This window comes from Elaeis guineensis, chromosome 12 (assembly GCF_000442705.2).
Source record: "Elaeis guineensis isolate ETL-2024a chromosome 12, EG11, whole genome shotgun sequence".
Taxonomy (NCBI): domain Eukaryota; kingdom Viridiplantae; phylum Streptophyta; class Magnoliopsida; order Arecales; family Arecaceae; genus Elaeis; species Elaeis guineensis.
In genome coordinates, this window is record NC_026004.2 from 4,652,789 (window position 1) to 4,667,762 (window position 14,974).

Sequence of the window (14,974 nt, forward strand, 5' to 3'; positions counted from 1 at the left end):
CAAATGGATCGGGTTGATCCATGATCGACCTAACCCGACCCACTTAGATCCGATCTAATCTATTTTAAAAGATCCACAGGGTCGGATTAGGTTCTAAAATTGGATCCATTTAATTTTTAGATCAAATCTAGGTTTACTGAATTCGAATCCCATCCAATCCGACTTGAATTAGTATTAGATCCAATATGTAAACTATAGAGCAAATAGAGTGGGATTATAATTCCAAATACTTTTGTAGTATTGTTATTTGTTATACAATTTTGCTTAATTTGACTATGAAATTCTGAGAAATTATATTTATATTTAAATTGTTGGTCTTTGCCAATAGATAGTATATATTGTGTTTATCTTGTACATATTATCAAGACGAAGGCCATCGATCTATTTGTTTGTTATGATTTATTTACTTGGATTATGGAATAAATATTATACCAAAAATAGAAAGAATATTTTAGTTGTCAATAAAAGATAGAGATATTGCAGAAAATTGAATATAATCTTCATGTTGATTTTTATATTCATTTTTTCTCTCTAGATTATAGCTATATTTTAATTAGTTCTTGATAGCAATGTACCAAAGTTATTATAACATTCGATGACATCCATTCATTTATGAAATTTTGTGTTAAATTTTTTTTAAATAATAATCGAGCTCTAGTAGTTAAAATTATGGATTATTCATAAATTAATAGCTAAGACAAAGTAATATTTATTTATTTTTGTTATAATTTCTCGTACGTTGGTCTATCATACGAATCGAGCCCGAATCAGATCTGAATTTTTTAAGTTAGGATCGGATTATGCATAAACCTGATTCGACCCAAATGATTTAATAGGATAAAATTTTTGACCATAAATTTGATTTGATCCGATCTGATTTTCTATTGAGTTAGATTTAGATCTAATATTAAGATCCGATTAAGAAATTGGATCGGATTGGGATCACCCATGATTCAATCCGATCTATCTCAGGGGTGTTTGGTTCGCAATCAGAATTGGAATGAGAATGAAAATCGAAATGGTTTAGAATCGAAATCGGAATGATCAAATTACTCGAAGTATTTGATTCGTCATCAGAATCGAAATCGAAATAAAAATTTAAATTTATAAAAAAAAATAGAGATTGAATTTTATATAAATTATATTATTTTTATTTTATCTTAAAATTAAAATAAATTTTTTTTCTAACAAATGGTTGAAATGGGGGTCGTTTATTTTAATTTTAATTTTAAATTTTTATTCCTTTCAATCAAACACCCCTTCGTTACGCCCCTACATGTGGTCAGTCCAACGAAGCATCGTATTTTTTTCCTAAAACGATGTGCAAAGGGTTTATCAGTCGCTCGTACTCAGCGGTGACCAGCATATGTCTAGTCTATGTCTTACAAAACTCGATGGTCATGGTCGGTGGCCATGCGTGGTGGGGTGTGCTGGCACTGAACCCGCTGCTCTCAAACCGAGAGCACATAAGACTCCAAATTTGAACCCAAACAGCAATAGGTTCTTCAAATCCACGTGGAGGATAGCATATCTCGCTGTCACTCTCGTTAGGTCTATAATCGACGTCCTAGTCGTTTTACCTGGCAATTTGGCAAAAAACAGACGCTTAACTTTTCTTACAAATGCGATTTAGTTAAAGCGCTCCCCTTGAAAGGACGAAAACGATAATTTGCACAAAACACCCCAAGTATAATCTAAGCATGGGACACCTTAATTACGTGTGTTCCTCCAGACTTCCATTATCTCTCCGTTTGGGGGCTCAGCGTCAGGAGCTTACAATTTTATTTCGGGCATGTACGATAATATTCATATGAGTACGGCTGTTTCCTCCGAACAGCATTCCAAGTTAATCAATCGCGTGTCGACGTATTGCTGATGGGTTACTGACGTGGCATGTGGACCCATTTTGTAGAATGAACGAAAGGCAATACGTGGCGAAATATAACATGGAATGCTGTGGCACAACTTGCAGCTGATCACGGGGATTGATTGGTTTTCATGTAAAACTATAAATTGGGATCTATTCCACTCTTATAGCCGGAGGCCGGGCCGAGAACGGGCAGACGCGAGGAAAGGCTGGTGCCGGGCGGCGGCGGAGGCGGAGGCGGAGGCGGAGGCGGAGGAGAAGAGATGGCGGCACCTCCGGTGAGGGCGCGCGCAGACTATGACTACCTCATTAAACTCCTCCTGATCGGCGATAGCGGCAAGTTTTTTTGTTTTTTTGATGCCTCTTTTTCTTTTTTTCTTGGATCGAATGGGAATTAGGTTTCGTTGTTTCGATTTCTCTGCAATCCGATCATTGTTTCCATTTTTCTTGATTATAGTTTCATCTTTGATCGTTCTTGATGTGAAATTCTTGAGGTTTGGACGAGGACTTGACCAGCTTTGAATTGAATCCGTCTCTTGAATATTTTTTTAAATTACGTTTTTTGAGTTGTAATCGTAGGTGCCTCCTTAATTTGCTTGATTTGATTTATTTTCCTCAAAGAACTGGGAACCTCAGTGTCCTAATTTAATGGAATTGTTAAAAGAACGAATGGTTGATGGCTCTGGATTCAACTCGACGAGGAAGGGGGTGAATTCGGGGTTTCTTTTCGCAATTCATTAAAGATTGTGGGAATTTTTTGGATGAATTCGTAAATATTAGGAGACGAAGGTTAGGTTGATCGGATGGTTGATGAGGGTTACAGTCTTTGAGTTTGAGTGGTAGAGTGAAGGATAAAGCAGAGGATTATCGTGGTGAAGCAGTTGTTGTATGGGGACGTTTGGAATGACAGAAGGCTGAGGGATTATGGGTGACTAGAGGGTGAAGAGATATCTTTATCCAAGGTTGAGCACGACTTCATGGGTGATTTCATATAAATTTGGAGCTTGTGACATGTGTGATTATTAAGGGTGTGTTTGGATGCCCTACTTTCGTTTGCAAAATGTGGTCGGAGAAGCTTACTGCTGCAAAGCATATGGAGCACAAGTCTTTGGAGGAGTGGAGAAAAGTCAGGTTAGGATCATTTCGGGGAGGTTTAATTCTTGGATGCAACACTGCAGGAATAGAGCTGCCTCTTGTTGATTAGGGATGCCTCTTGTTTGATTTGGATTTATAGATTCTGGGAGAAGATAAGGGGAGTAAAATTTATAATTTGGCTTTATCCATGCTTCTCAATATTGACTAAAGTTTCCAAAATGGCTTTGTGTTTTGCAATCTGGTAAGGAGATCTATCCTGAGTGGAAAAAAGTGGTTTCAACGGATGGTGCAGTTGTAGACACTAAAACACTAAAATTATTTATCTTCTATTTTCCTTTTGGTGGAATATATGTCTCCCTATTAAGTTTAAGAGAGCAGATGTTGTAACACTAGTGATGAAGAATTAAGTGGCAGCAGAGCTGTCTAAAATGGACTTTGTCTCCTCATGGTTTTTAGTACAAGGGCCATTACAAGACCAGGTTTGGAGGCTTATGTGGTAGAAAATGGATAAGCTGTCTTTGATTTGTGGGTAGAGAAGCACTTGAGTAATATGACTTCCTTGGAATTGGAAACTAAACAGAACATCAGTGGGATGTGGCTGTTGAGAGGTTTGAAAAGTAACTTGTTAAGTGTATAGCATTGCTTCTTTCCATAAGAATCAAGGTTTGAGACAGAAAACTGATTCAGTGATCCATATAGTTAACTTTTCTAGCCTTTTCTAATAGCTGGCTTTCATCTTAAATCATACAACTTCATATGGTATTAGTGTGCAAATTTGAAACTTCAAAGCGACAATAGCCACATTTTCCATAGATAAATAGAATCATATTGGTGGAATTATCTCCCAAGTTTTGAGCCAACATAAATAGTATCACCGCATTACATTGTTAAAAAAATTTAGAGGTGAAATTAAAATTTCATAGTGGGCATGTTTTCCTTAAGACTATGCTTATATTACCTCTCGTAGAAAAATATGTTTTTATTACTTTCATTTTGGTCAATGGTGTATTTGCATGGTCAATAGGAACCTTATGTTCTCAAATATTTGAGTTTTGTGTACCTTCTCTAGCAGTAGGCATGATTCGAAACATAATATATAGCATGATTTCAAGTGTCTGTTGTCTTGTGACTTTTGTTTAAGAAATGTAATTGGGAAAACAAGGGTGTTGGGTGGGGGAGAGGGAAATGGGCAAGGGTGTTGCTGGAAACGGGTGGTGAACATGGTGGGTCAAATAGAAAGAGCATGTTCTTATCTCGGCTTTATGTTGGACTCTTATCTAAGTAGGTCATATCAAGTGTTTCAGTTGTGTAGATAGAACTAAGTTTTTGACATCTTGTTGTTTGTAATTTGGTCAGTTAATTTGCACAGGCATAATTCTTGTTTGGTTTTCAAGTCCATGCCAACTTAATTGGACACTCAAGTCTTGGTAGGGGATCATTACCAAATCAAGGATCCTGTTTCTAGGTGTGGTGGAAGTCAAGATTTGATCCAATTTAGACATACTAACTTGCACCTCTACCTTGTTCAATAGATGTGTTTAACTTCTCATGGGGGATTTACATATTCTAGGCCTGCTTTTTGTTATGATATTGACATCCAAACTTTAAAGATGTATATCAAAATCTGGATTAGGAGTCCTGACATCAATTTTTGCATAATATTTCATCAGAAATGCCAAATGATGCAAGTACCAAAGTGCAAAAACTAGTTTCTAGGACCAGTTTTTATGTGCAAACAAACACAGCATGACTTCATCTTTTGCTTCTTTGCTGCTTCTAGAGTTACTCTCTGCATTCCAAAGTTTGGGAAATTGTTCAACTTGCTGGAGGCAAAATATCTTATTTATTTATCTTTTTAAATGTTTCTTTAATGGTCTAGATGATAATGTTCTTGATCTTAATTAATAATTCTTAGATTAGCAGACTGTGGTTGATGGACACATCAATTATTGTATTTAGAATATTATGGGTTTCAAAATGAAGGTTTTGTGGACACCACGGAGCTTGGTTATGGTATCAGGTTGGATACATGTCAATCAGCTTGGTTTGAGTTGGATTCATGTAAGATCATGGTCCAAGATAGATGAAGGAAATTATCCAGATTTAAATATCTAATAGTGTGGGTTCCAAACCCAAATCAAAATTAAATTACTTATAAGGTTCATATCTTGGTTTGGATATGCTGTTGGTTATTGTTAGTCTGATTGGCCTGCCGCAAAAAATATCTAATGTGCTTAGCAAGTTTTAGGTTTTAGGTTTTGAATCATTTGTAACATATTGTATTATGGAATCACAATTATTTTTGAATCCAAAAGTAGTCCACTTCAACTCAGCAATAACAGATCCTTCATAGGATCCAAATCTAATAAGTTTACGTTTGTCCTACTTCTAGTGATCCAGGCCTGATTATGTTTTGTTATTCAGATTGAGGTGTTAGGATATGGCATATTGTTTATAGCCCCTAATAGAACTTTAAAACTGGTACTGAATCTGATACTATTTTTCCATCGAAATAGTATAGTATCAGTATAGTACTAGTATTGATTGTTGTATTTTGGCGTTTCAAATTTGACCCACAGCAGCGAGGCCCAAGATAGAGAAGCCCACGGTATTCAGGGGCGCAGGCTTGCAGGCGTGCACGGCCTGCAGGCGCATAGGCCTACAAGCGCACGTGGCCCCAGCGTGCAGGGCCTAGGACGCATGAGACGCGTAGACCACCACGCGGTCTACGGTATGGTCCAGGAGAGGAGGCAACATGGTTCACGCATGGTTTGACATGGTCTATGTAGTTCATGCATGATCGAGCTACTGAGCAGGCATGCAGATGCGATCAGATGGCTGCGGGTGCGTGTGGAGTGATCGAACAATCGGAGAGAGTTTGGAGTCCTAATAAGAGTCGGTTTTAGGGCTTTTTAAAGGGGCCTAACGGCCTGTGGAGTAGAGAGCGGCTGAGGATTTTGGGACAGCGGCCAAAGTCTCAAGTGTAGCAGCTTGTAGCAACTTAGAGAGAGAGAGAGAGGAGGCGTTCTAGAGAGTTGATTAAGAGCTTTTTGTAAAAGTTTTAGCTTCTTGTTGAGAGAGAAAAATTGATATATAAGAGTTGAGAGGGTGCGATCTCTTCTTGTATTTATTCTCTCATAGTGAAGTTTTCATTCTCCATGGAGGTAAATCTTGTGCTGATCCACATTATTTTTGATTTTGTCCTTTATACTTCTTTCTTCTTTCTTTCTCTTATGATATTGACATCATCATCGATATTGAAATCTTGGATGGAGATCCGTATTCCACACTCGTAAGGGATCTTTCCAATAAGTGGTATCAGAGCACGTGGTTGTTCAGGTTATGGTGGCGTTAATCGAGGTTGAAGAAGATGGAGAAGACAGGCTCAATCAAAGTAAAGATCAAACGGTATGATGGAAAGAGTAATTTCTTCCTATAGCAAGTGAGGGTGAATGATGTGCTCATCCAACAAGGGTTGATGGATGATCTCTTATGCGAGGAGAAGCCGACTACCATGGAGGAGAAGAGTTGAAAGTGGCTCTAGATGTAAGTGGTGAGTGCAATCTGTTTGTACTTGACGGATGATGTGGTGATCTGTGCTTAGCAAGACTTCTCCGACAGTGATGTGGATGAAGTTCGAAGAGATGTACATGGTGAAGTCACTCATCAATGCTCTTTTCCTCTAGAAGCAGTTCTATCAGCTGCAGATGAGCGAGGGACAAAGCATACCAGAGCATCTTCGCAACTTTTAGAAGATCTTCACTGATCTTTTCAGTGTTGGTGAGAAGGTTGAGGAGAAGATCAAGACGTGGGTCTTGCTTTCATTGCTTCTCCCTCCATTTGAGTCTTTGATGACTGCTCTTCTTGTGGAGAAGAGCACCATTAAGATGGAGAAGGTCACTTCTGCACTTCTTCAGAATGAGATTCTCAGACGAGAGAATCGAGCTTTGAGTTCAGATGGCGACTCGACTTTGACGGTGACTGGAGGTGGTAGTGGTAGAGGATGAAGTGGCAGAAGATCGCAAGGTGGGCGGTCCAGGTCCAAGTCAAGGGACTTCAGTAAGATCAGATGCTATCAGTGTGATGAGTTGGGACATCGAGTCAGAGATTGCATACAGCTCAGAGATCGGATGAAGGCTACTGCGGCAGCAGTCATGGTAGCGACACTGATGAGACTGATAATGTGCTTATGGTCTTAGATGAGGTATCTACTTCTTTTTCTCAATAGATTTAGATTCAGCATGTTCGCATCATATTTGTTGCAGAGTGGAGCTGTTTGACTCTCTAGAGAGTAGTGAGAGTACTATTTATTTGTCGGATGGATCGAGCTGTGCGATCAAAGGCATTAGGACAATCAACTTACAGACACATAATGGAGTAGTGAGAAAGTTGGGTGAGGTCGATACATATCCAATTTCAAGAGTAATCTGATTTTACTGAGCAGACTGAATTCAAACAGCTACAGATGGAGAGCTGGTGATGGAATCTTGAAGGTTGTACATGACATTAGGATTGTTATGAATGGAAAGAAGTATGGAAGACACTACCTCTTGATAGGGAGCTTAGTGCAAGGTGGGGCTTTAGGTGCCAATGGGAGCTCAGCGTGAGGTGGAGTTTCAGGTACAGATGGATTGAGTACGAGATGGGAGACTCGAGAAGATAACAGGCGACGCCGTAGGATGAAGTTTCTATTATCGTAGAAGACTACTTCGAGCAGATCTCAGGTCAGGCAGGTCACAACATATGATAGAGATGGGATCGAGTGGTCTGGCTCGACTCCCATGTCTATTCATCTATGAGCAGCCAGGTATTTACCCCAAGACATGGGGACAAGATTATCCAAAAGCTTTCAAAGTTATATGAAGGCTGAATGTTGAGTCGAGGTTGTGATTGTTAGATTTTGACTCCTCAAATTCGATCCATAGTAGTGAAGCCTACAGCAGCGAGGCCCAAGATAGGGAAGCCCATGGCATTCAGGCCCGCAGGCGCGCGCAGGCCCACAGGCACGTAGGCCTACAGGTGTGGCCTATAGGTGCGTGCTGTCCAGGATGCACGAGATGCATAGGCCACCGTGCAGTTCAAGAGATGAGGTGACACGGTCCACGCGTGATTTGACATGGTCCACGCTTGGTTTCACGCGGTCCACATGCGATCAAGCTGCTGAGCGGGCGTAAGGACGCGATCAGACGGCTGCAGGCACATGCAAGAGCGATCGAACGATCGGAGGGGGTCTGGAGTCCTAATAGGAGTCGATTTTAGGATTTTTTAAAGGGGCTTGACGGCCTGTGGAGTAGAGAGCGGCTCAGGATCTTGAGACAGCAATCAAAGTTTCAGGTGTAGCGGCTCAGAAAGAGAGGGAGCCTTCTAAAGAGTTGATTGAGAGCCTTTTGTGAGGGTTTTAGCTTCTTGTTGAGAGAGAGAAATTGATGTATGAGAGTTGAGAGGGTGTGCTTTTCTATTGTATTTATTTTTTCTCACAGCGAAGTTTGCATGCCCTATGGAGGTAAGCATTGTGTTGATCCACGTTATTTTTGATTTTATCCTTCGTGCTTCTCTCTTCTTTCTTTCTCTTGTGGTATCGACATCGTCATCGATGTTGAGATCTTGGGCAGAGATTCGTATTCTGCACTCGTGAGGAATCTTCCCACCATTGATGATACATACCAATACCAGCAATATAAAAAAGAATGAAGAACCATCGATATTGACTTGTATGGATAGTTTCAGCATCCCAGGCTGGTAAGGTATTGATAGTATAATTTTGTTTAGAGGTTTTTTAAGCATGGCCCTAAGATATTTATCGAATTGTGTAGGATGATCATGCGTTAATTTAAAGGCATTTCCCTTTATTTTTTGTGATAGGAAGCAGAACATTTTTTTTATTAAGAATAGGTCTGCTCCTTTTTTTGAGGATGTTTACTATTTGAATATTAATTTATTTAATAATCAAATAAATACTTACATTAAAAGAAAATAGGAAAGAAATTATAGACTTGTTACCTTGTTTATCTGAATGGAGCAATCTATAGACACCTTATTTGCTTGGTTTTCATTTGCATATGATCTTAACCTGCATGCTTGTATTCTTTGAACTTTTTTTCTAACTTTTATATCTGAAACTTATTCGATTTCTCTGGCTCATTAACTAAATTTCTTGGCTAAACTTCTGTCGCAGTTTGAGATTCTAAGAAATTGCTTGGTCATGTATGATATCTCATATATGGTTTTATTTTGTAACATCTAGCCCTTGTACTGTTTTACCTCTCTAAATGTTCAACTAACAACATGGGGTTAGATGCAATATGCAAAACTCATACATTCTTCAGTATTGTCTTGTTCCTGTGATTTATATGAATTGCTGAAACTTCTCTGCAGGGGTTGGAAAGAGTTGTTTGCTTTTGCGCTTCACTGATGATTCTTTCACCACTAGTTTTATTACCACAATAGGGTTTGTAATTGTGTAATCCTTATCTTATTTTTTATCTCCGCTATGCCTGGTTTTATTTGATGCTGGAATTCTTATATTGGGATCTATATTTTTTAGGATTGACTTTAAGATCAGGACAATTGAGCTTGATGGGAAACGTATTAAGTTGCAGATATGGGATACAGCTGGTCAAGAACGTTTCCGTACAATTACTACAGGTATATTATATAAAATATGTAGCGTTCCACCAAAAGAGAACACAAGAGTAGGTTCTTTTGTCTGGTTACATTTTTTCCTTACATTGCAGTAGTGCGTTCCAACTATTTTCCTTTCCTTATATGTCCAATATGACAATTATCTTAATGTAGGAAAGTGCTCGCAGCATGTGTGTATGTATATCTGTCAGTCTTTAGTCCTTACATAAAGTTGGCTACACTGCATTGCGTGTAACCAAAGTGCCGGCAGCATGCGTGGATGTATATCTTTTAAAATTGCATGTCTTTGTATACAGAATCATATATAGGATCATATATTTGTAAAAAGCATATCAAATAACATGATGTTGATAACCATAAAGTTGTTAAATATGTAGTTATTCAATATTAATGTAAATGATTTGGTCACTTTATCTTAAATAATTTTCTAGTGCATGATTTAAAATATCTAAAGCCTCTTAGAAATATATCATGTTAAAGCATCAATTATTTAAGGAATGTGTTTTCTAGTGTATATATATATATATATATATATATATATATATATTTTACTTAAAGGTAAAAAGTTAACACTCAATAAATGAACAAACAAAGCATCTTTCCAAGACAGACTGCCACTAGGTGACCGAGCACACAGTAGGATTCAACTAGACACATGAGTGGCCATGTTTTTCAAAGGCCTACAAAGTATCAAATGCCTTGGCTGTTGTATCATTTAAATCCTTGGGCAGCTGCATCTAACAACCTTGCAGGAGACCGTGCTTCTTTTTGCATGTGAAATGTTAAGATACCACATAAAGCTTGCTTCATCAATGGTCCGTGGATTGGTAAGAAAATAGCCAACATGGTGTGCATAGTTGTTCCAATAACTCTTCAAATTCAAACCTTCGTTGGCATTGCTGCATCCATTAGAAATGCTAATAGAAATCCACACCGAGGTCACAAATCAATGATCCAAGTATCAAAAGAATTTATTAGAAATAGTGTGAGGATTTATGTGAGCGTGTTTTTAGTCCCACATGGCTAGGCACCGGGTAGATCTTAGATCTTATAAAGGGCTAAAAAATACAAATAACATCTTCTGACTAGCATTTTTGGATGAGGTCTTGAGTTATTACAAATGGTATCTAAGCAGACTCGGTCTATGGCCCATATGGACTAGGGTATACTGTACAGGAGCCTATTTGGGATGACTATAGGCTGATTGTGATGTTTATGATTGGATGTGTTATTTGTGAATGGATTTGAACGGATTTGGACCCTTAGTCTGATGAGAACACTACGGTGTAAATAGGAAGAGCATGTGAGGACTCATGTAGGTATGTATCTATTCACACATTGGCTATACACTTGAGTAGATCTTGGATACTTATACAAGCCAATGAACCCAAATAGCACTGTTTGGCTAGCCATTTTTCGTGAGATCCTGAGTTGTTACAAATTCTCCAACATATACAAACATATATTAAATAATTGAATGTGTATTTCATAATGATGGTTTCTCTATCTTGAATTAATACTTGGCATACAATTTCTTTATCCATTATTTAATATATATCTTTGTGCATGGGGGAAATTCTTACTGAGCTGTTAGCTTATTACATGTTTTTATTTCTCTTCTCAAAGCTTCAAGATGCTTAGATCTCAGCTATGTTTGGAATAACGAATGAGAGGTGGAATATTTAGAGCATTTCTGATACTGCTGGAGTATTTGTAGTTGGACATTCCAATTATTTGTTATTAGTGAAAATAATTTATTTTGTTTAAAAGTAATGAGCATGATTTATGTATTACTCTACCTTATTGAGATATTGTATTGTTTTGAAGGCCTTGCTTATTCTTTGGGCTATGCTTGCAGAATATACAACCATGTCCCATGCCCAGCTCAAGTTTTGGGTTTGAGGCATGACAAACAGTTTCAATCAAAAAATATTTCCAACCTTCCTTTGAACAACTTCTGCTACCTTTTGGATAGATTTGCTTGCTGTTGCCATACACATTGTTGCTCAACTTACCACCTTTGTATTTTTTTTCCACCTTTAACCTCCTGCAGACCTCCTCCAGCTAGTGTTTTAAAATATGGCACCACATATGCACCCACCTATGCTGGTATGATCCTTTGTACCCACCTCTTGCCTATGTGCAACTACAGTTTGCGGTCATACCGTATGTGGGCCTTTAGAAAGTGTTTTGCAGCCATATATGCAGCTTGCTTATCATTGTGTGGCTTACATGTGCAATCTGCTAGGTGTTTTAGAGCCACATGCAGTCCCCTCTATGTGGGCAGGGTGGATGAAGTAAGTACAAGCTAACGTTTAGATTTAATTAAGTACAAGCTAATGTTTAGATTTAATATAAGTTTTAGATGGGCTTGGGACCATGGTTAATGATGTTCATAGTTGATTATATTATAATTTATGTTAATAATGTTAAAATGTTAATAGTTGATTATATTATATATTAATACCATTGTTAATAAAGTCACTATGCTACTCTCAGTAGGGGAGAATATCTACTTCTCTCCAGCCTATAATCAGTAATGAGGCATTTAAATTGAAGATCCATACCATTGATTATGATCTATCCCACTAAAAATACATAGAAACCAAATATCGCATATTATGGTGGTCACTAATCTATGAATCATATAAACACAAAATGGACAGTTTTCACCATGCTAGTGAGCTAAAATACATGGTAAAGTATATAAATTGAGAATCCATTTTTATTAATCATGATTTACATATATTAAAACATGTATAGATTTAAAATCAATAGATTTTAATACTTAGATCATAGTAAATATGTTCTCACAACAATTTAACCATTCGTTTTTTGGACCCACTTAACATATAGGTTTGAGACTACCAAAGGACATGAGTTTTAGTTTCATGGGTCGGTCATGTGGATGTTTAATTTGGATGCCCCATTATTAAGTTTGAACTCAAAGCGTAGTACATACCTTCACCTTTTAAGAGGAGCAAAGTCCATCTCATAATTTATTGATATTAGATATTCAATACTAAGTAGTAAGCATTACTTGTTATTGTTATTGTTGTATTATTTATCCAAAAAATTACTATTATTGTTGCTATTTTATTATATTGAATATGTTATGTTTTTCTAAATAGTTTAAAACTATAATTGTATATGCATCGAAACAAAGTTCACCGTTTTGGTACCGGATTCCAAACCGATAAAATCCTGCTTAATGTCGATACGCAGTTTGGTACAGTACGGTAATGTCGGTACACTTCGAGACGGCGTACTGGTACGAGACCGGTATGGTACGGCCCATACCGGACGGTGTGGGGTGGTACAGTATTCCATGCACCAAAATATATGGTCATCATATGGCATATGCATTGTGCAATTCCTTGATTTTCCATGGACCACAACTGCTTTTTAAATATTGCCACCAACCAAAACCCATAGCCCTGCTGTTTACTTTCTCTGCCCGTGCATCATTCTATTTGCTTTTCTCCAACAACTTTCACCTATGGATGTCATCGTTCTGGCTGCTTTCCTCCAACCACTTTCAGCCACTGGGCTTCCTTCTGCAACTCACTTGCTGTTCTGATCTTCACCTCACTTTCATTGTGGGAGACTTAAGGAATGAGTGTAACTGGAAAAGAGGCATACAGGTTTTTTGGTGGTGAACAGAAAGAGGACGGGGATAGTCAGAGGAGAGAAGAGGAGGGGGAAGAATTAGAGAGAGAGAGAGAGAACAAAAATTTTGCTGCACTATTCCACATGCACAATTTTTTGAACTGCTTCCTTGTATCCAATCTGTCTGTGCGTGTGTATGCTTATCTCATACACATGCACGTGGGAACATCCTTACACACATGAACATCCTGTTTGGTTATCCATTATGTTGTATTTGCCAAAAGTATTTATATATCTAAATTGCATCAAACAATAGACTAACTCAAATTTGCAATTATTTTGATAGAGTTGAAATTTCATGTGGATCTTATGTTGAAATTGCATCTGCTTAAACTCCTAATGTTCTGGTCCCATGCTATATTTGATTTTTTTTGGTTCTTCTGCAGCTTATTACAGGGGAGCAATGGGTATTTTATTGGTTTATGATGTCACTGATGAGTCTTCTTTCAACAGTATCCACAGCAAGTTTTACCCACTGTTCATGGCCTCATCTCTTTAAACTACATTTTCTGGTTTATAATTAAAATATGGTGGTCTTTTTCATGGTTGTTTCTCCTGATTCAGACATTAGACATTAGGAACTGGATTCATCAAATTGAGCAGCATGCATCTGATAATGTTAACAAAATATTGGTCGGCAACAAGGCTGACATGGATGAGAGCAAGCGGGTATGATTAAGACAAATATTCACCTGCTTCCATCTCCATATATGCATTCATGGTTGTGATTTAGGTTTCCCCTACAGGCTGTCTCTACATCACAGGGCCAGATGCTAGCTGATGAGTATGGCATCAAATTTTTTGAGACTGTAAGTTTATGTAGGTCTCACATAAATTATTTTGGAGATCTTGAAATGTAGCATTAATTCCTTTTGTTTCAACAATGCCAATTCATCCAGAGTGCAAAAACAAACTTCCATGTCGAGCAAGTCTTCTTCTCGATTGCTAGGGAGATTAAGCAAAGACTAACGGAGAGTGACTCTAAGGCTGAGGTATACATGCCCTCTACAATATAAAATGATGATTTGAGATCTTGAACCATTGTCTTTTTCTTTTTTTATTTTTATATTAAATTTTCCTTTTTAAACTTTGTTGCACTTTGCAGCCCCAAACCATTAAAATCAGTAAACCAGATGCAACCTCTGCCCCCAGTGCTGCTGAGCAGAAATCAAGTTGCTGTGGTTCCTGAATGATTTATCAACCAAAGTGAGACTGCTTGGTGTTTCTTGTGCACCTGTGCTTTCTCATGTAGTTGGGGCAAGCTGTCCGGTATAACTGAGGCATTATAGCCAGCACCTTTTTCTACTGTCTTTAAACCAGTCTGAGAGTTGTATGCTCCCATCAGTTAGCCGAATTTGAATCCACAAATGATCGTACTGTGCTGGCGTCTAGTGTTGCTACCTGTTCCTTCCCTGTGCTCTTTTTATTACTGTTATTTTTTTTCCCTCTTCCCTCTTTTCTTTTGCAGCACTCTTATGTATGGTTTTGACCATGAGCAAAAAGTTCGTTGTAAGTGAAATATATCTCCAAGAAGTAAAATACCGTTGGTTTAACTGCAATGGTTGGACGCACAGGTCTGGTGTCTTTTCTTGTCAGATACTATATCTTGGATGCAATAATGGAACTCTTTAATTTTTTTTGATAAAATGTGTAAGTGTGAATCTTAAGGCTGCCTTGGCTTCATTAATTCTATGTTGAAAC

General features: G+C 37.9%; 1 protein-coding gene across 1 annotated transcript; it reads left to right on the forward strand.

The window, feature by feature from the left end:
- Positions 1-2,020: 2,020 nt before the first annotated feature.
- Positions 2,021-14,832, forward strand: LOC105055626 (ras-related protein RABE1c). Its single transcript, XM_010937520.4, has 8 exons — positions 2,021-2,203; positions 9,338-9,410; positions 9,507-9,607; positions 13,660-13,725; positions 13,845-13,942; positions 14,020-14,082; positions 14,173-14,265; positions 14,379-14,832. Exons 1-8 carry the CDS (start codon positions 2,131-2,133, stop codon positions 14,460-14,462), a joined length of 651 nt encoding a protein of 216 aa, XP_010935822.1. The 5' UTR covers positions 2,021-2,130; the 3' UTR covers positions 14,463-14,832.
- Positions 14,833-14,974: the final 142 nt, after the last annotated feature.